At 62.3% G+C, this 20,982-nt stretch overlaps 1 protein-coding gene across 1 annotated transcript; it reads right to left on the reverse strand.

The window, feature by feature from the left end:
• Window positions 1–2,020: 2,020 nt before the first annotated feature.
• Window positions 2,021–19,499, reverse strand: DBH (dopamine beta-hydroxylase). The gene is made up of 12 exons (XM_068978751.1): window positions 19,182–19,499; window positions 16,899–17,045; window positions 14,850–15,107; window positions 13,848–14,024; window positions 13,264–13,366; window positions 9,661–9,827; window positions 6,619–6,762; window positions 6,345–6,383; window positions 5,744–5,803; window positions 4,835–4,962; window positions 4,229–4,388; window positions 2,021–2,152 (listed from the first exon to the last, which is right to left on the reverse strand). The coding sequence occupies exons 1-12, from the start codon at window positions 19,497–19,499 to the stop codon at window positions 2,021–2,023; spliced, it is 1,833 nt and encodes a 610-aa protein (XP_068834852.1).
• Between the last annotated feature and the right edge of the window lie 1,483 nt (window positions 19,500–20,982).

The raw sequence follows: 20,982 nt of genomic DNA on the forward strand, positions 1-20,982 counted from the left end.
CTGGCCTCGTTCGGTCCCCATGAGGCGCGGGGGTGCTGCCTGGGTCCTCAGGGAAGGCTGGCGGCTGAAAGCCTGGGGTCTGTCATCACACAGGCCCAGGGTCACCTCCAGGCCCCCCACACACGCTGGGTGACCCTGGCACCTGGCTATAGGTGTCTGAGTTCCCCCATCTGTCAGTGGGAGGAGAGACAGAGTGTCCTGGGCTCGTGGGTGAGTTAATGCAGAACCAGGGTACATGTTCTTACAGATGACCCAGGTGGGATGCTCTGGGTGGGGCAGGGGGCGGCAGGGGCCTGTACATGGGACGAACCACACTCCACCCGCAAGGGAGAGAGCGACCAGCCCAAGGATCACAGTGAGTGCAGGGGAGGGCGTGTCGGTGGGGGCGGCAGAAGGTTCTGAACTGGGAGCGATTCCTGGTTGCCACTAATCCTCCTGGGACCCTGACGGTGGGGGGCGACTTTCTCTCCTGTGGACCTGGGCTCGCCCCTGGGTGAGGCTGGGGCGGGGCGCCACTGGTGCCTCCCAGGGTCTGGGGAGCAAAGCGATGGTGCCCAGGAGGGCCTGGGTGGGAGTGAGGCCAGGGGTCACCTCCAAGCCCTCTCCCAGAGCTCCGGGCTGACGGGACCCCTCAGAGGGAGGGGACTTCCTGGGCCAGACGGTCAAGGCCACCGGCTAGGTGAGCTGCAGCTGCCCTCCTGAGGCCAGGGCCCTGTGGGGAGGGGCCTCTCGCTCTGCTGTCCCCCGAGGCTCTAAAGATGACGGAGAGCTGGCCGCTCTGCAGCCTCTGTCGGGCCTGGCAGCTCACAGCATCGAGGCCTGACTCATGGCAGGGGCAGTGTGATTTACAAGACCCGGTGCGCAGTGCCCGGCCTGTAATGAAGTGCTGGCAGGGGGAGGAGTGGCGCTTAGCGGGCGGCTGTTGGGGTGTAAGGGGGCCAGAGGCCCATCCATCACCCTGTCTCTCCTAGACGCTGCACAGCGTTTTGCTGAACTGGCTGAACAGAACTGAATCTGTCACTCCAGGCAGCAACTATCAAAGAGCTGAACTTGGCCTGAAACGAGCGGCAGCTGAGAGGGAAGGAAGGTGCAGACGACCAGGAGGCAGAGCCTGGCCAGGCAGTGCCACCCTGCACTAGCTGTCGCCGGGTGCTGGCCGCAGGCGTGAGCTTTATCGTCTCAGTAACCTGCGCGACACTGGCCCCGTCTTGCAGATGAGAAGACCGAGGGTCGGGGAGGCAGGGCCGGCCTTCTAACGCGGGTCTGATTCCAGGGCTTGCTTGCTGTCACTACCTGTCCCACCACAGAGAGAAGTGACCCGGGCCGTCAACCCCATCTCCCAGGAAGCTGGCACCCAGATCCTGGTCTGGATCCTTGCCGTCGCATCCTTTTGGTGGTGGTGAGAGCTGTTCTTAGGGTTTCCCTTTAGGTAGGCGAAAATATCTATTTACCCTGCAATGGAGCAATTTCCCAGGCAAGTCTCTAACTAGCTAAGCGGTTTGTCCTGCCCCCATCGGCAGGGAAGACGCCCACTGCGACACACGAGCCAGTCTGCAGGGACACGTTTAAGTACAACAGCGCTTGTACCCGTCACACGCGAACACCGATCACCCTCCGCGGGGGCTGGGGACACGGGGCCGGGGCAGCTCTCGGGAGTCTGTGGCTCGTGTCCCAGGAGACGGGCCCCCCCCCACCGCCCCAGTGAGATGGCAGTGGACTCTCGGAGCACTGGACTCTAGACCTCCAAGAGGGGTTACCCTCATGCTGTGTCAGAGGGTGGGCAAGGGTCTCGGTCCACCTGGGCCTCGGTGGTTCAACAAGAGTGGTCACGGGACCCTCTCAGCCATGCAGGGGGTCCCCGGGGGAGAAAGCTGGACCGGACCCTGGTCTCAGGCGGTGGCTTGGTCCAGCCCTCCATGCTGGGCTGTTCCATGGGGGTCTTCACAGAGTATGGGGTGCACAGAGCCAGCCTGAGCCCGCAGGGACAGCATGGTGACAGGAGCGAGGAGACCGCCCACGCTCAACCTTTGCCCTCCCCGATGCTGAGTACAGTGGGGCCAGTGGGGCTCTGAGCTCGGCTGGCCGGGCAGTGCGGGGTGGGCTCTTCCAGCCTGGATACGATCTCAGGCAGGGGCTGCCGATTCCACTCGCCCTGCAAGGAAGGGACGAGGAGGTAAACGGAGGCTGGAGGGGCGAAGTGGGGGCCACCTCCCCCGGCACTTCTTCCAGTGACCCCGTGGGTTCCTGCCCTTAAACTCACCTTCTCCCAAACCAAAGCAAACCGCCCATTGCTACATGGGGGTCCTCACCTGGGAGCCAGGGTTGCCCCCATCTGCCTGCTCAGCCACCCTTCACTTCACTCAGGAAAGCATTCAGAAGGCCTGGTGCAGCCTGAGTTTTCAGCCACTCTCCCCACCCCCCGACTCATACACACGGCTGCGTCAAACGCCCCACTTCAACCACCTCAGACGTCGGCCCCAAGCTGCTCTTTGGTGATCCAGTGTTGGCCCTCCCTTGGGGCTGGGAACGTTCGATTAGCGATTAGTCCAGCTCCCAGTGCTTCCAGGGAAGCTGCCTCGCAGAGTCGCAGGTCGCGGAGCCTTCTCCACCTAACTCAGCCCCAGCCCAGGCCCTGGGCCCTGCAAGGAGCTCACAGGGGGTGAGCAAGCTGCCTTTGGATCCCGGTGGGTCCCAGATGAGGAGGGAGCCCAGGCTGCAGCCTCAGACCCTGATTTCTCACCTCCCCCGCCCCCTGAGCACTGTGTTGTTAGGCTCCGGGGGCAGCTGCGGATGCCCCGCTTACACCACCGAGGTTGGTCCCGTGATGCGCCGGCATCTCCGGCAGAGGGCGAGAGGGTGGCGCCTCCGGGGGCAGCGGTCAGCACCCCCCCGTAGGCCGTCGGCTATTTGTCTGGGCCCCTCTCTCACCACCTGCTCCTTGCTTTGTGTGAGTGCTTCTTGCCAGCTCCTTGGGGGTGGAGCCCTGTCACCCACTGGGCTCCTCTAGGGGTTCTGGGGTACAGAGCGGTGGGAAGACTCAGAACTTGCTGCTGGGTGTCCGGAAGGGGTGACGGCATGGCCAAGGGCAGCCGGCCAGGCCCAGCCACATGCACCCTCCCCCCAACATGGGCAGGAACAGCTGGCAGCAGACAAACCACACGCACGTGTGCACACACACACACACGTGCACACACACACACGCGTGCACGCACACACACATGCACGCACACACACGGGGAGGCACACCTGGAAACGGATGCCCCCCCGAGACACACGCACACACGTGCACACACACAAACACGCACGTGCACACACACACAGGGAGGCACACCTGGAAACGGACGCCCACCCCAGACACACGCACGCATGTGCACACACGGGGAGGCACACCTGGAAACGGATGCCCCCCCGACACACGCACGTGCACACACACGCACGCACGCACACACGCACGCACACGCATGCACACACGGGGAGGCACACCTGGAAACGGACGCCCACCCCAGACACACGCACACACGTGCACACACACACACACACGCACGCACACTCACGGGGAGGCACACCTGGAAATGGATGCCCCACCCCAGACACACACACGCACGCGTGCACACACATCCACACACACGCACAGGCACGCACACATGCACGCATGCACACACACAGGGAGGCACACCTGGAAACGGATGCCCCACCCCAGACACACACACGCACGCACACGCACACACACATGCGCACACACACACACACGCACGGGGAGGCACACCTGGAAACGGATGCCCCACCCCAGACACACACACGCACGCGCGCACACACACGCACGCGCACACACACATGGGGAGGCACACCTGGAAATGGACGCCCACCCCAGACACACGCACACACGTGCACACACACACACACACACACGCACGGGGAGGCACACCTGGAAACGGATGCCCCACCCCTTGTGCACACACGCACACGCACACATACCCACACACATGCACGCGCACGCACATACGCACGCACACACGCATGCACACATGCACACGCGCGCACGCACACACACACACACACGCACGCGCACACACACACACGGGGAGGCACACCTGGAAACGGATGCCCCACCCCAGACACAGGCACGCACGTGCACACACACACACACACACGCACACACACACACGGGGAGGCACACCTGGAAACGGATGCCCCCCCGGACACACGCATGCACGCGCACGAGACGCACCTGGAAGCGGACGGCCGAGGACTTGTTGCAGTGCATGGAGATGGGCGCGAAGCCGTACAGGGCCTCGAGCACCGCGCGGTTGAAGGAGTTCCAGGGCACGGAGGCAAACTGCTCGGGGACAGACGCCTGGGGGCAGGTGCAGACTTCCTCACTGTTGAACCTGGTGCAAGAAGAAGCCGCCCAGAGTGGGGTTTGGGGGAGCAGAGGGGAGCCCAGCAAGGCACAGGTGATGCCTCCCTGCAGAGGGGTGGGGCCCCCAGAGCGGACCTGAGGCCACAGCCTTCCAGCACACTGCCCTGGCCCTGCCTCCCGCCCTGACGACTAATGGGTTTCATCTGTGCCATCTTGGGTCACTTGGGAACGGCTGCTCCAGGGCTGGGTGGAGGGCTCCTCGGGCCAAGTCCAGACTCGATAGGAAGCAAGTATGGGGATCGATTGGTGATGCCTGCCACGGGCGCCTCAAAGTGGGTGGGGGCCTGATTGCCAGGTTCCTGCTCACCTTGCTCCTGGGCTCCCTGCTTTCGCCCAGGGCCGGGAGGGTTTGGGGTTGGGGGGAGCGTTCGGGGCTGGAAGGCACAGCGGGCACACTCCCCGTGGAGCCGTCACCTGTTCACAAGGTGGAAATACTTCTGCAGGAAGCCGGGGTCCACGGCGCTCTTGCAGAGCTCCAGCTGCGTCTGGGGGTAGTAGTGCACGTAGTTGACACACATCTCCTCCAGGATCCCGAAGCCCCCCTGCAGGGTGGAGAAGACGCCCATCGGCACCGGCGCGCCAGCGTTAGCCCAGATGCTGCCGTTCAGGCTCCCTGGGCGTTCAATGCTTTCACGCACACACGCGTGCACCCACTCATCAGGCCAGATCGTGTTCTGAGTGGGCAGAGGCCCTGCCCTCCTGGAGTCCTCAGCCTTTGCTGGAGAGACAGACAGCAAAGCAGCCAGCCGGCACGCGCAGCTCAGGCAGCGACGCCTCCTCCGCATCCCCAGCTTTATTCCACCTTTGCAGTCGAAGGAGTCAGGTGTGGCTGGCGTGTCTCCCTGGGGGCAGGGAGCCCCCTCACACCCCCGGCCTCTCCCCAGCGTGGCTCCGGGGCTGACACATGTCTCTGACAGTGGCTCTCCGACTAGGGCAGCCATCAAAATAACCCAGGTAGCTCATTAGAGCAGACATCGCTGGGAGTCACCACCCAGCCTGGGGAGGAACTGATGAGTTTATGTGTTTTTTTTACCGAGTACCCAGGTGATGTTTGAGGGCAGGAGGAGGAGAAGGGGACGACAGAGGATGAGATGGTTGGATGGCATCACTGGCTCGATGGACATGAGTTTGGGTGAGCTCCGGGAGTTGGTGATGGACAGGGAGGCCTGGCGTGCTGTGGTCCATGGGGTCACAAAGAGTCGGACATGACTGAACTGAAGAGGGGATGTTAATGCTGGCCCAGGGCCCACAGCCTGAGAGCGGAGCTGAGAGTGGTGCCCATGCCCTGCGGCACGGGGCAGGCGGGACATTGGGGTGACTTACCACGGTGGCCAGCCTCCTGTCTTCCGTGTTGTACGTGCAGGAGGTGATGAGCACGTCTCCCTGGAGGGCCAAGCCGACAGACGCCCTCAGCACCTGCCCACCTGGGGTCCAGGTGCGCTGGGCCGGACCCACGAGTGGCCACAGCAGCCGGTCCCCCCCGAGGAACCTGACGGTGGCCCCCAGGATCCCCACACATGAGGACCACCCTGGAGTGTCCCCAGGGAGTGACGACCGGTCGACTTCTCTGGCTCCTTCCTCCTGGGGCTACAGGCCAGCTGGTGGCTGCATGGGGCTGGTCGGGCGGCACAGCCTGCGTTTGGGCGAGCCCCCACCCTGCCCAGGAGTGCCCTGCTGCTTGGTCAGCGACCCCCCGGCGAGCCCCAGGCCCTCATCTCTCCTGAAACTCTCGGGTCTGTGGTCTGCGGATCAGGCGGGAAGCCTGTGACCCCGAGAGCCCTCTGGTTCTGGCTCCTCCAACGGCCCCCTGTGCAGCCCCGGGGGAGTCTCAGACCTGGTTCTGGAAGGCCTTCCACGGCCTCTGCCTCCCCATCCTTCCTGCCCTCCCCCAACCTCGGCCTCCTGCCCTGAACCGGGCACTCACCGGGTGGACAGACACGACCTTCCTCAACATGCGGATCTCCTGGGGTGGGCAGAGCAGAGGGTGGGGAGGGGCAAGGACGAGGCAAGACCTCAGAGTCCTGCAGGCCCAGTGCCCGCCCGCCTCCCGCCGCCCCACGACCTTCTGGGGGACGCCGGGATGGCTAAGTGAGGCCTCCGGCCGGGAGGCCATTAGGGGTAGAAGCTGAGCGCGGGATGGGGGTGTCGGAGGAGAGGCGGGCCTGGCGGGGCAGGGAGGCGGGGCTGGGGGTCCCCACCTGGAAGTGCGGGCTGTAGTGGCTGTCCCTGTTCACGACCTCCGTCTCCCGGCCGTCCCTGGCCAGCACCGTGACCACCTTCCGGCCCGTCAGGTGCGTGTGGAGCTGCGAGGCGAAGATGTGGATCCCCGAGGGGGGCAGGGCCTGCGGGGCGGGCGGGGTCAGGGCCTGGCACCCACGGGCGGCCTTGTGCCTGGGCGGCTCTGGCCCTTCCCGGCCCCGACCATCCCAGCCGTGGCCGGGCAGCACCGGGGAGACGGGCCAGCCCTCACATCACCCCCAGGGCAGAAGACGACGTCCCAGATGTTCCCCCGACGTGACGCTCACGCGGTTTAGACGGAAAGCGTCCTAAAACGATTAGATTCACCGAGCGATTTCTCCACCACACGTCATCTCCCTGACCTCGCACCGCCGTGCCGTGCGCACGGTCGGCAGCTCCGTCACCGAGTGACCACAGGCAGTGACCAGAGGCTGCGCCTCTGCGGGTCACCCGACTCCCCCTCCGTGCCTCCAGCTTGCTCTCCGCCAGCCACCACCCCTGCCCTCGGTCATTACGGGTATGCTCTGGCCCCCTCGCAGTGATGGAGGGCTGGGAGACCTTATGGCCACGTGTGTGACAACTGGGAGCCCCCGACGACGGGTGGGACCCTGGGTCTCTCCCCTCCAGTCCCCAGAGTCCAGATGTGTGACAGCTTCAGGGGGATTGCCATCTTGGGGCCTGTGGTCGAAAACACGGTGCTTCTTCTGGGCTTGTCTTCGGCCGGGTTGTCTAGACCAGGACAGACTTCTGACTGTGGAAGCTGAGCCCCTCGGGGGTCTGCCAATGGAGACGAGAAGCCCACTCTTCCAGAAGCCCTTCCATGAGTGTCCACAGAAATGCGATTTTCCCAAAGAACGTACTATTTGAAGGGGAACAAGAACACGGAGCTCTCTTTGTTTTGTACTTAGAGACTCTGCAGAGAGAAGGCACGCAGGCCCTCGTTTCCAGGCTGGCGAGAGGTGTGCCAAGGTCAGCGGGTCAACACGCCCCGGGTCCTGCCGGCACAGGAGGCCTGGGCCCTTCATACGGCCAGAAGTCACCGTGTTCTGGGGACGCGGGACGTGGTCAGACGCGGCTGTGGTTACAGTTCCTCAGCCTCGTCTCGGATGGAGCTGATCCTCCGTGGACGCTGACGAAGCCCATGAGCCCACCGGCTCTGTCTCAAGGGCACCTTGCTTGCCTAATGCTTCGAGGAGTCCCCCCACCACGAGGGACAAATCCCAGGGGATCCGCTCATGGGAAGACAAATCTGCTCTAAACCTCACCGCAGAGCAGGCTGCATCTGACTTCTCGCTCTGCAACGGCAGGCACCATGGCCCCCGCGGGCCCCAGGCTCCTCATCTGTTGGCTGGAGATGCTAACACCTGGCACTGTGAGAGCGAAGGGGCCACGCGGGAGAGGGTGTTCGCAGCATTCATATGGACTGAGAAGTAACATCCGCCAAATAGAAACCACCAGAGTAAGACAGAGAGCCCACCGGAAACACTGGGCAAAGTTACAAGCAGATATTCACAGAAAAGAAGGGCAAGTGGCCTAGAGGTCGGTGCCAAGGTCCTCAGCTTTATAAATGTGTCCTGAGGTCAGTCGCTCAGTCGTGTCTGACTCTTTGCCACCCCAGGGACTGTAGCCCGCCAGGCTCCTCTGTCCATGGGATTCTCCAGGCAAGAATACTGGAGTGGGTAGCTTATCCCTTCTCCAGGGAAACTTCCTAACCCAGAAATCAAACCAGGGTCTCCTGCATTGCAGGCGGATTCTTTACCAGGTGAGCTACCAGGGAAGCCTACTTCTATAACTGGGAATTCAAATGGAACAGCAGGGGCGTTTTTCTCCCAGTGATTGACACACTAAGACACTGATAACATGGTGGGTGGGTGAGTCTGGGGCCCCGGGCACACCCCAGTTCTGTGGGGGAAGGAAGCACCGAGTGGGCTTTCTGGGGGCCGTTTTGCCAGAGTTAACCCAGTGAAAGCTTACATCCCCGTGCACGGAAGCTGCACCTCTAGAGTCCACCTGGCACACGTTTCCCGAGTGCCCAGAAATTCCCTGGAGGGTTTCTTCTCATCAGTGGGAAATTAAGGCAGCCTGGATGGTGGTGATGAGGGGACAGGTCAGCCCTGGCCGGAACTGGGGGAGGCAGGGGGCACGGAGGACCCAGAATCTGGGGAGCCCCTTTCACTCCTCCAGAAGCGCCGGCCCTCCCTCTGCTCGGGAGACTGACGTTACCTGTGCCCACCTGCCCCCCGCAGCCCTGGGCACCAGTGCTTGCTCATGCGCTCTGCCCTGGGTGCCTGGCTGACTCAGGTGATGAGGTTCCCACTTCATCCGTGCCGCGTGTCGGTTAAAGGGCAAGTCACGGACGAACTGTTCAATCTGTTTTGAAGCATGCACGTGAACGGGCTTGTAGCAACAAGCAGAAGGACACAAAAGACCCAGGAACTGGCAGCCAGGGGAGGGGAGGACGCTGTGCTGAGGGGCCTTGGTGGTTGGCTGCACCGCGTGTGCTTTTCCGCGGTGAATGCTTGCCTGTCTCACTCATGGCTGGACTCGTATTTTAAATGCTGGCTGGGGTGTGGACTGAGTGCTTGCGTGCTAAGTTGCTTCAGTCGTGTCCGACTCTTTGTGACCCTTTGGACTGTAGCTTGCCGGGCTCCTCTGTCCATGGGATTCTCCAGGCAAAGTATTGGAGTGGGTTGCCACGCCCTCCTCCAGGGGATCTTCCTGATCCAGGGATTGAACCCAAGTCTCTTACGCTTCCTGCATTGGCTGGCGGGTCCTTTACAACCAGCCCCACCACTAAATGGGGGCCCACAGTTGTCGCTAGAGAGGGTGGTACAGAGCTCGCGGCCGCAGGAAGGCTCCTTGGCGGCGAGGGGCTGGGGGAAGCTGCGGAAGCTTCAGGGTGGGGGGGAACGAGGTCACAGCTGCCGCCCTTGGTGCCCACCCTCGGGCCTCAGCAGGGGGAGCGGGCGGTGCCCGGCCCCACCCCGGGTCCGGCCACTCACCAGCTGGGTACACTTGTCTGTGCAGTAGCCGGTGAGGACGAAGGCCGTCTCCTGTGGGGGAATGGCCATCACGGGCGTGTACACCAGGCCCAGCTCCATGATGCCCGCATCGAAGCGCCGCAGCGTGGCCGTGTAGTACAGGCGGATGCCCGAGGAGTCGCGCCGGCCTGGGGGGAGGAGGGATGGAGGTGAGCAGAGGCCCTGGCCCCCAGCCCCGCAAAGTGACCCCTAGCTGCCCTCAGCCAGGAGGCACAGGGCACCCGCGCCTGCTGCCCCCTGCCTTTGTCCCCACACCCGTTTACTCCAGGCAGACGCCATGGTTACCGGAAGGCCAATTCACGCATCCCGCGCAGTTCCCGTAGGGAAAGAAAGAGCTATTGTTTCTGCGAAAATGAGGTGAGTGCTCTGGAAGACTTAACTAAGGCAGCAAACGAAAACCCAAAACGGTGCTGTTGAACTGGGCGGGGCGAGACGCCTGCGTGGGTTTGGGAAGCTGGCCAGTCCCTCCGAGGGCTGGGCAGGCGCTTTGATGTTCTTCCCATGAGTTCACAGGGCCCTGAGCTGGAATCTACCCGCAGCGCGAACTGCTCAGTTTGGGCGGAGAGGAGGGCACGGCCTGTCTCACAGAGGGGCCTCTGCCCCAGGGCAGGTGAGCGGGGGTCTGGGTGGTGAGGTCAGCAGGAAGTATTTAAGGCACGTCCTTCTGGGGCTCCCTCCATTGATTCCTGTCCTGCAGGGCTGACCCAGGGCTTGCATCTCGTGGGAGGACGTCCCAGGAGAAAGCTGAGAAGGAGGGTGGGCTCCTGGGGCGAGGTCCTGGAGCTCCCCCGGCTCACACACTGTGCTGGGCTCTGTTTGCTACAGTGTGCTGTGTGATCTCCGACAAGTTGCTGTCCCCCTCTGGGCTCGAAGTCAAAGGCCTCATCCGAAGAAGAATCATCGCTTCTGCCCATCACGGTCCAGCCACACCTGCCAGCTCTTCTTGCCGTCGGCTGATTGGCGAGCCCAAAATCTTCCTGGGCAGCCTCCCAGTGGTCATGTGAAGCTGATGGCCGGAGGTCCAGGGATGCTGGCACCCACAGGCCTCTAGCAGCTCCTTCCTGCCCTCTCCCTGCCTGGAGTCGCTCAGCGAGGCCCTGAGCAGTTCAGGGCTGGCCCCATCGGGGAGGAGTGGAGGCTGGACATGGCCCACCCCCTCGGAATATGCAGGAGAGCTGGGAGCCGGGCAGGGAGCCCATGGAGCTGGAGAATCATTGTCCCACGTTATAGATGGGGAAACTGAGGCTTGGAGCCTGAGCTGAAGTCCCTGCTCAAGAACCGCAGGGCTGGGAAGTAGCCGAGCTGGGACGCAGCCCACGGCACCTTTGGGGCTGGGCTGTCTCCCTGCTCAGCTGCTCTGAGGTGGAACCAAGAACACCCCCTCTGCCTCCCACCCCCTTGCACCAGCCACCCCCCCACCCCAACCACCACCACCGCAGTGTCCAAACTCAGCCTCTGTGTCTCTGGGCTGATTACATCAGAGGATAATAATAAAAAGGGAGATGCAATTGGTTAAAATTCAGACAGGGATTAAATAATGAAATAATTGTGGAATTTTGATATTTATAGAAAAGAGACCCATCTCCAGATTTTGCGAAGCGACAGGAGCATCCTTATATTTGGCAGAGGATCCATAAATACAAGCAGATAAAATCAGGAAGAGACAGACTTCCTTGACGTTTAAGGAGTTTTTGAAAATCCATTTGCTTTCGGGTTTTAAATGAGCTGTAAATCCCGTACCACGCTAAGGCCCAAGCTGACTTATGGTCCTCTCTGTGCACGCGGCAGATAATTCTAGCAGTGGCAGAAGGTATTAATTATGCGGCCGGGAAGAAATCGCTGGCGGCTACCGGTCAAGCACACCCGCGGAGCCTGCACCCCGTTGGGAGCGCTGTGTCCTGAGCCTTCACAGCCCCAGAGCGGCCGAGCCAGCAACTGAGCACGGGCAGGGGGAGGGTGCCCCACGCCCGGTCACACCCCCAGGGAGAGATGGGCTGGGCCCAGCCTGGAGCTCAGCTTCTTATCAGACTGTTTCTGCCCTTCACTTACACAAATGAAAAATGTCATTTAAAAAAAGTGAGTGAGAAGAAGCCTGTGTGGCTATATATGATGGGAGACGCCGGTGAAACAGAGGAAAACGCTCTCAGTTTCCGGGGTAGTGTCAGCTGGCATCACCCTCCTGAAGACTGACCCTGTGCCCACCTTCGGGTGCAGAGCGACCCAGCCGTCCTGCTCTCTGGCCCCCACCTCGCTTTCCCAGCCCCTATGCTGCCTCCAGGCCGGACCACCTGTGCTTTCCAGAACATGCTGGCCTTGCCCACCTCCATGTCTAGGCACAGCCTGTCCCTCCATCTGGAACGCAGCACGTGTCGGCTTCCCTCGTGAAAAGGCTCCTCGTCCTCCGAGGCCGCCATGCCGCCCGGGCCACTGAGACTGCTCCTTTCACACCCCCTCACCCCCTGCTTGCGACTCCCTCCTGTGGTCGATCGGGGAACGAGATCACACTCTGCTTCCCACACGGGGGTGTCTCGTGGGTTTCTGTCTGCTGAGCGTGAACTCAACAGCAGGAAGCAGGGGCCCCCCCTCCAGCACCCAGGGCAGACATCTCCAATCAACCCCAGATGCCTTTCCAGGTGCCGTCACCGAGGGTCACTCAGAGGAGAGCCAAGCTAGCAGGACCTGTTTGCTGCCCTGACTCAGAACACATGGAAACAAAGCCCCATTGTCACCCGCACACTCCAGGCACACATTTGCTCCATCGAGAGAAGCAGGAGGGAGGTCCATGGCCAGAAATGCCCCTGTTGAGCCCAGCACGCCCCTTGCCCTGAAGACAGTCTGGGGCCGTGCCTCCTGGTGGTCAAGCCATCGAGGCTGGGTTCTGGGGCAGGGATGATGTTGGCTCAGGGGAGCCTGCTTCCTGCTATCCAGCCAGGTACCTTGTACCGGCCCATGCTGTTCTGGGGACAGAAGAAGATGGGAGCACCCCTCCTTGGGGTAGGGGGCGTCTCTGGGTCTTAGCAGCCTCACAGAAGTTAGACTTCCAGGGGATATGGCGTATGCAACCCCCTCCAGCTGACACCTTCTCTCCACTCTCTGCGTCCCCATTGGTCGGCACACCCTGATACTAGCCGTCTGCTCTGGCAGGTGCCAGCAAGGAAATGGTGTGAGGAGAAGGAGTGAGCTGTGTCTAACCCTGGCCTCAATTTCCTCATCTGCAAAATGGCCACACAAGAAACCTCAAGCTGCCTTTCCCAGGTGGTTCCCGGGGCAATGCCAGGGCAGCGGCAGCTGGTGTTTGTGGAGGGGGAGGGGTGAGGTGCTGGGCCCTTCCTGTGTGGGTGTGCGCCTTTGAGAGCCCACCGCAGCCACAGGAGACGGGCAGAGAGGAGGCTGAGAGGGCCACAGGCCACAGTGGGTCAGGCGACAGGCAGGCTGGACTCGGGGGAGAGGGCGCAGCCTGAGCCCTGCCAGCCCGGCTACCCTGCTGGGACATGGTGAGCCCACGGGCTCCCGAGGGCGGGTCGGAGGCAGGCGAGAAGGGCAGAGTGTCTGGGATCTCCTCACCTTTTATCACCAGCGGGTTGTGGTAGTGAACTTCCAGGCGGAGAAATCTGGAGGAGCCGGGCCCCCCGAAGGCCAGGCCAGCTTCCTCTGGGTAGTAAAAGGCCTGCAGGGGGCGAAGGGAGGGCTCAGCCCAGAAGACAGACGGGGCAGGCACGAGGGGAGGCCCTGCGGGGTCCGGGCAAACCCACCCGCCGGAGCCTGAGCTGCGAGGGCGGGGCAGGCGCTGGCGGGCAGCCAGGCTGGAATGGTGCTCGCCCCTGACAGGCAGCTCGTTACCAGCCCACGCAGTGCTCCTGTTAGACTTGAGATCAGGGGGTGCGGGCTCTTAACCCCAGGCGAGCCCACCGCGCGAGCCCACCACTGAGCTGCTGGACGAAGCTTCTGGAAGACCCTGGATGGAGCCAGGGCAGCCCCAGGACCACCCTGTGCACAGTCCCCTCCAAATCCAGCGGAACTTGACGGGGAGCGAGAACGACGCCCACGAGGGAAGGAACAGGGGCTGGAGGAGGCATCTGTGGCTCCAAAGAGCCATGGGACTCCAGCAGCGAAGGGCCCCCCCCGGGAGACGTGGGAGGGGCACGCACCTTGGCGCCCAGGGCCCAGGCGGCCAGCACGTGGCGGCAGTAGTCGAGCCGCTGCGGCTTCATCTTGGAGTCGCAGGGCCCGCTGAAGTGGGGGACGCTCTCGAACTCGGCGGCGCACTGGAAGACCTCCATGTGGTGCACCAGTGCCTCGTTGCCCTCGGTGACGATGGGCTCGTACTGCGGGGTGGGCGCCCGCTGAGACCCCACCCCCACACGCTCACCCCCACTGAAGCTCCCCTCCCGACTGGGCCTCTGCTTGCCCATCTGTAAAATGGGAGGGCTGCACCCGGTGATTTCTGGGGAGCCTCGAGTCCAGGGTTTGGGGAGCTAAGCCACCACCTGGGAACCAGTCAGGATCTGCCAGAAGGTCACGGTGAGAGCTGAAGCAGAGGGAAGGGGTCCCCGGCAAGTCATTTCTTGGTTGGGGGGGACAGGTAGTCAGCAGTCCTTGCATGAAAGCAGCAGGGGCTGGACAGAGACACAGAGGTTGCCCGAGGCTAAGCCTGAGCCTAGGGGACAGGTGCAGCTGTGAGTCTGGCCCGTCGCTTCCTGCTGTGTGAGTTGGGGGCTCACACAGCCTCTCTGGGCCATACACCCTCGACTGGAAATAAGGATGGTGTTCTGCAGGGCTGTGTGCGTAGTGCTGGGGCGATGGAGTGGGTAAACCACTTTCCCTTCCCCTGGAGCCAGACAAAGAGTAATTCAGCAGCAGTTGTCACTATTGCTGTGTCTCCGGGTGGGTGTTCAGGGCAACTGAGCTCTGAGCTGAGCGGTTATTTCAAGGGGGAGGGTAGCCTGACAGACAGACAGATAGATAGCCAGCCATTCCCATCCCAGCGGAAGATGCAAAAATCAAGACATCAGTTGGTCCAGGCTGGGGAGCCAGGGTGCAGCAGCCCTCAGGGGGCGGGTGGGGAGTGAGCAGGGCGATGGGGGGCACAGCACGCGTGGGGCTGGGCCCCGGACAGCTCTCCAGGGGTGGGCACACGCGGGCCCGCCTACCATGACGATGTGGTGCCGGGGGAAGCCATCTGGGAGCTCGGCGATGTAGCACCAGTACGTGGTCTGCTGGCCGGGGATGAGGACGTCGGGGGCGCGGATCTCCATGGTGCGCGTGTCCGCGGGCAGCGCCGGCTGCGGAATGCTGGGCTTCAGCAGCTGCACCCTCTGCAGCCCCGTACGCAAGCCGGAGGTGTTGATGGCCTCCAGGGACCGGAGCGGCTCCTCCAGGAGTCCGTACACCAGGTGGACAGTGCCGTCCTGCAGGTGAGACGGGGCCTCGTCACTCAAAGTCCCGAGCCTGGCTCCTGGTGAGCGGAGAGGCTGCCAGGTCCCTCCCCACCCCCGCCTGGCAGGTGACATGCTTGGTTCTCGTCTCTGTGAAGGACGGAAACCTTCAGGCTCTGTGTGAACTGGGCTGGGATTAAATCCAAGGCCGCCCACGCCCAGAGCCCACGGTTTGCACCCAGCATTGATACATTGTCTTCCTAAATGCCCTCAGCCTACATTTGCTTAGTGTCCATTCAACTAACCATTGCTGGGTCGCTGTGAACCAGGCTGGCTCATCTGGGACCCTAGTTCCCTCTGCCTCCCCCGGGTCCCTGGGAACAGGGCTGTTCTCTGCACGGGTGTCTCAGAGCTCCAGGCGGGAGGCTGCCCCGCACCAGACTAGAAGCTCTGAGCTGAGCACACGTGGGCATCAGACACCCTGCAAAGTTCGGGGAGAGGGTGCTCTGCCCGCCCTTGCCTCCACCATGGGTGAGCGAGCAGGAGGGTGAGGACTCGGGTGACCTTCTGGAAGTGAGACAGGGACAAAGCGGGGGATTAAACAGTTAATCCCACTAGCGGATTCTAAGTAGGAAAAAATACGAGAGACCCCTGAATGTTGACGATTACTTGAGAAGCGTTTACTCAACCGCAGAACCGAGCAGGCTTGCTTAGCAACAAAATCGTGCAGCAGAAGCAAGAGAAGCGGCCCTCAAATAAGGAAACAATGGTGGCGCGAGGCCCACAGCCCTGCCCAGTGAGCTCAGTGAGTTAGGGCGTGCTCTCTGCACACAGGAAAAGGAATACTTTGTGGACCTGGCTTGACCAGGTAGGGACAGGAAAACTCCCCTGCCCGACCAGGGGGAGGAGCTGACGACGGAAGCTTGATGTTTACTCAAGAAAGACAAAGACGGCCTTCTCCCCACCCTGCTTCTCCTTTGGCTATAAAACTGTAGCCCACTAAGTTCTTGGGGTGCAGCCTCCCAAGTGTCCTGTTCTCATAAACCCCTTCTTCTCGAGCCCTCTGCCTCTGGCTGGATTCTTTCTGTACTGAGACAGACAGGACTGGTGCTCTTCAGAGCCCCCGGAACACTACCCATCTGTTTCAGGACTTATCCTGGCCCCAGCTCTGTCCCCACCGTGACATGGGTCCCCAGACCCGTCCTCCCCGGTCTGGCCTCAGTTTCCTCATGTTGCACCGGGCCAGCCTGTGTCACTGCTATGACGCACAGATAACGCAAGACCGTGGGTGTCAACATGCGCTGAAAAGTTACATGGATTTTGTCTTCAAGAGAGAACCGGGTTGTTTTTCCCTAAGGGTCTCGGGTCCACTGAGGCCGTGAATTCCTGGACAGAGCAGGTTGAGCCTTACTTCTGGGTCCCTTTCTCCCTTTGCAGACACGTAAACTGAGGCCCAGTGGAGGCGGGGCTTGCCCTGAGCCTCACAGCCCATTGGCCAACCAGGGCCAGGTCGGGGGACCAAAGTCTCCTGGAGAGTCTTCTCCAGAATTCCACTGAAGATGCTGGACCCAGAGGAGAGAGCGGGTCCAGGGCACGGTCACTCGGGGCGAGGCCCACGTCTAGAAACATGTCAGCTATGTGTCAACCAAGAGCTGCTTATTCATAGGATTAGAGGCTGATAGCAGAGCTGGCTTCTCCCAAGCTGCCTTGTCCCTGCCCGGCTGCCCCTGGGAGCCCCTCTCTGTGCGGGCGAGGGGCCCGGGATGCTGCCCCAGGACGTTAAGACAGCTCCACTCCGCCCACGGCAAGCGGGCCGCCTCCCACCTCGATGAGGTAGTCGTTGGGGTCACAGGTGCCAAAGGGCCTCTTGAAGAGGAGACACAGGCCTTCTGGCGTCCTCTGTGCCCGCAGAAGCTGGTAGTCCTGCTGGGAGTCCAGGTGGACCTGCCCCTTCTGGTCACTCCAGGCATCCTGCAGAGACAGGGTCAGGCTTGAGCGCAAGTGGCCAGGCCGAGGGGCCGGGCGGTCACCCACAGCACAGCCCCGGGACACACCCCGCCCTGGGGTTCCCGGCCTTGACAGGTGACCTCAAATGCCAGCCGGCGCTGCTTGGCCATGCAGGTTCCCAGACCTCTGGGTGGGACCCAGAACCTGTATTACTCAGGAGGTGCCACGACTGGGAACATGGGGTCCTAGACAAAGAACCCCTCTTGGTCTGGGGGGCAGCGGCCTGACAGCACAGGCAGCCTTGGAGAGGGGAGACGTGGAGAACGGGGGCAGGAGAGATGCTGGCGGCGGGGTCTGGGCACCAGCCCGCACTCACACGCCCCTGAGAGACTGAAGCCCTGCACCTGCCCGCCTCAGCCGAGTCCCAGCTTTGCCTGGAGAAGGTAAACTGAGGCCCCGGAGCACACAGCCCCATTGCCTTTCCCCAGGATGTCCCAGGGCTGCGGCTCTGGCCAGCCCTGCCCCTCCTCTCCCCCCAGCTGCTTCCCAGCAGCCAGCTCTAAGGCCCAGCCACCCAGGGGCTCCAGGCCAGGGCACCAAAGACAGCCCCTGGGCCAGGCGGCTGCGGGGGAGGCCCTGCCCCGACCAGCAGGTGAGGAGCAACACGGGCCAGCGGTCCTCGGCCTCAGAATGCTTTCAAACCCTGCATTCAGGGTGGCAGCACGTTTTCTTCATTTCCTTGAGGAAAAAAATTAAAAAAAGAAACCCATGAAAGATTTTGCCAAATCTCTCCCCTGGAGAAAGGCACCATGACGAAGCTCCTGCCGGGGGCCGCCGGGGATCTACAGGACTCGGTTCAAACAGAAGCAGAAACTTAGCCTGTGAGCCTTCAGCTGGGACTCGAGACTGTATTTGTTGAACATAATTGCTAAAGGAGGAAAAACAAGCCTGACATTTGTTTGCATAGGAATTTGTTGTGCAAATTAATCTTGCCTGTGCGGGAGGGTGCGAAAGTCACCCCAGCTCTCTCGGCAGCTGGGGAAGCTGGGCCCAGGGCTCGCTGCTCCTCTGGGACCAGCTTGGAGCCGCGCTGCCCCGGTCTCCCTGGGCCGTGACCCGGAGCCACTGAGCTGCCTCGTGCAGGGGAGGCGGGGCGGCCCAGAGCCAGTGGCCCTCATTCCATCCAGCTGGTGGTCAGACTCGCCCAGCCTCCCACCTCCCCGGAAAATGGGCGAAGCTCCTTCCTGCCTGCAGAGTTGTGGTAGGGGTTGGACGGAGCACCCCCGGGGTTCCAGAAAGATCAGCCAAGGGCATCACCTCGTGTGAACCCCCTCATCCCGAGAAAGTGGAGAGGCAGAATTGTACCCACTCTGCAGATGGGGAACATGAGGCTGGGAGGCTCCTCCTGAGCCTGGCTCGCCGGTCTGGCCGGATTCCCACTCTTCAGGAAGTAAGAGCCCCTTTGCCCACAGATCAAGTGCCTGCTGACTTGCAGGAGGGTGTTAGCCCTCCTGGGTCTGTGTCCCTGAGAGAGCGGGTTTGGCCCGCAGAGAGGCCGGGGTAGAGGAAGCTGGGGCGGTGCTCAGGGCAGGATGGCTGGGCTCTCCCCACCTGGGGGGCCCTCTGCAATCTGTCCAGGGCCCCACAAGCCCCTCTCCTCTGAGGGCAATCCCCCTGCTCCTCCGCCCTTTCCAGCAAGAATTGAGGGTGAATTTGGGGTGTGGAGTGAGGGGTGTGCCTCAGTGCGGATGGTCCCTTCCAGGCCGGGTGCTCAGGTCACCCACGAGTGCAAGCACCACCTCCCAGGCGGTGCAGGCCAGGCCCCTCGCTTGGGTGCATGTGAGCTCTGCGCGTTTTTTGTGCAGGTGGTGGCGTGGGGGCCACCCTCCCGAGGCGACGGGGAGGTGTGGAGAGGCTGTGCTTTATGTGGTCAGCGTGCCCGCCGTCTCGGGCTGCACCCCTTGGGCATGCCAGGTGGTCAGGGGAGCCACCTGTTTCCCCTCTTGGCCTCACACTGGCATCCAAGACGCCCAAGCTTGGGACACAGGGATGCTCAAATACAGGGGACCGGAGAGGCGAGGGAGAGTCCCTTTACCCGGTTTGGGAGGGTGAGTGCAGACAAGGGGAGGGTCGGGGGCGCTGGGGTTGGGGAGGACTCACCCCGAAGTAGGCGCCGTCCCTGTCAGTCCAGAGCACGACCAGATCGGCGTTCTCCAGCTCCCCTCGGTCCGACATCCCGAACAGGACGCCGGCCTTGAGCTCCCGCACCAGGAGTTGGAAGTAGACGGTCTCCTGCGTGTAGCTGACGTTCCAGGACAGCTCCAGGGTCCCCTCGGGGTCCAGGGGGATGTGGAAGGGGAAGGGGCTCTCGGCGGGGGCCGACCCCTGCAGCGCAGCCACGAGGATGACCAGGAAGACAGCCACTGCGGTGCCGTACACGGAGGCCGCCTCGCGCGCGCTGGGGCTGGGGACCTTCATGGCTGGGCGAGCGCGGCCGCCCCGCCTGGCCATTTATGTCCCGGGGCCCCCGGGGAGGTGGGCCCAGGCTGCAGCGGTAATCACATTTGTCTGGTGGGGAATTCAATTGTCCCAGCGACCCTCCCACCAGCCCGGGCCCCCGGGCCAAAAGCTTTTCTGCCCTCGTTTCTCCTAATTGGCACTAATGACACATGGCCATCATCAGCGGGAATCGAAGCAGACGGGCTGACTTCATTCCCTCCAAACGGTCCCTGAGAGCCATCCGGGAAGGGCTGCTCCCTGCGGGCGCCCTCCAGCTGGGCACCGGGCAGACAACCAGGGCCTGTCCCCACACGGCTGGCAGGCGGGGCCCGTGCCGCCCCATCTGTGGATGGGCAGACTGAGGCTCCACGGGGTTATTTCCAAGGTTGTTGTGGTGGTGGTGGCTTAGTTGCAAAGTCGCGTCTGACTCCTTTGTGACCCCATGGACTCTAAGCCCACCAGGCTCCTCCGTCCGTGGGGTTTCTTAGGCAAGAATCCTGGAGTGGGTTGCCGTTTCCTGCTCCAGGGGATCTTCCTGGCCTAGGGCGCGAACTGCCTCTCCTGCAGTGGGAGGCAGGTTCTCTACCGCTGAGCCACCAGGGAAACGCCTATTTCTAAAGCGACCAGTGGGAAAGGAGGCCTCACTGCTGCAGGCCCAGGGAACCATGTCTACAGCCCAGGAGGGTGGACCAACTTCAAACTGAAAATAAGAGATGACCCCCAAATAGTCCCTGTGTTTAGACACTCTCTCCGGGCCTGCTGCTGCCGCTTTTGTCTGCTCTCTTCTCCCCACAGGCTCCAGCTGGCGCCACAGCTGCTCCCGAAGGAGTGGGCGTGCTGCTGGGGGCAGGGGCAGATGGCCCAGCGGTATGCTGGCCCTGGAGGGGGGCAGACTGCAGGTGGGTTTCTGAGGAGCCCGGGCAGCACGGCACATTGCTGGGGAGCAGACTCCTTGACAGCGCCTTGCGGAGGGGTAGACCGCAGACTGCAGAAAGGGGTGTGAGCAACAGGCCTGCTTCCTCCAAAGCTCCAGCACCTGCAGTGTCGTTCAGCCTGGAGGGGACCCAGGCTGAATTCGAAGCCTCCCAGGGCAGCCAGTCTTGACAGTGTCTCACCCGCACACACCACAGGGCCTTTGCACAGACCCGGTGGGACTCACAGCCCATTGAGCTCAGGTGTCAGTCTCTCTGCAGACCAGCTCACCCAGGCTTTCTCCACGCAGAGTGGGGTGGGCATGTGTTCCCACCACTGGGAAATTCTCCCTGATTGCCTTCTGCTCTGAACTTGGCTGCCTCCTTCCAGGAACCTGACTCTCTTCTCTCTTCCTTCTCCAGTTACTCCTCTCTCTGGGAAAACCAAGAACCTGAGCAATATCCTCAATATCCACAATATTGCCCGCAAGTACCCACAGTCCTCAAAGGTCGACAAAGGCCAGCCTAGAGCTTGCAGAGTTTGGCCCTGC

The sequence above is a fragment of the Capricornis sumatraensis genome, chromosome 1 (assembly GCF_032405125.1).
Source record: "Capricornis sumatraensis isolate serow.1 chromosome 1, serow.2, whole genome shotgun sequence".
Taxonomy (NCBI): Eukaryota; Metazoa; Chordata; class Mammalia; order Artiodactyla; family Bovidae; genus Capricornis; species Capricornis sumatraensis.

What these genes read in the sequence shown, in the direction of transcription:
- DBH (XM_068978751.1), bottom strand. Translation starts at nt 19,499, where the DNA reads ATGAAGGTCCCCAGCCCCAGCGCGCGCGAGGCGGCCTCCGTGTACGGC. An exon ending in CAGACAAGTGTACCCAGCTG is followed by an intron (nt 6,763 to 9,660) that starts GTGAGTGGCCGG and finishes CCCGCCCCGCAG; the next exon opens with GCCCTGCCCCCCTCGGGGAT. An exon ending in AGGTCGTGTCTGTCCACCCG is followed by an intron (nt 5,804 to 6,344) that starts GTGAGTGCCCGG and finishes TTGGCCCTCCAG; the next exon opens with GGAGACGTGCTCATCACCTC.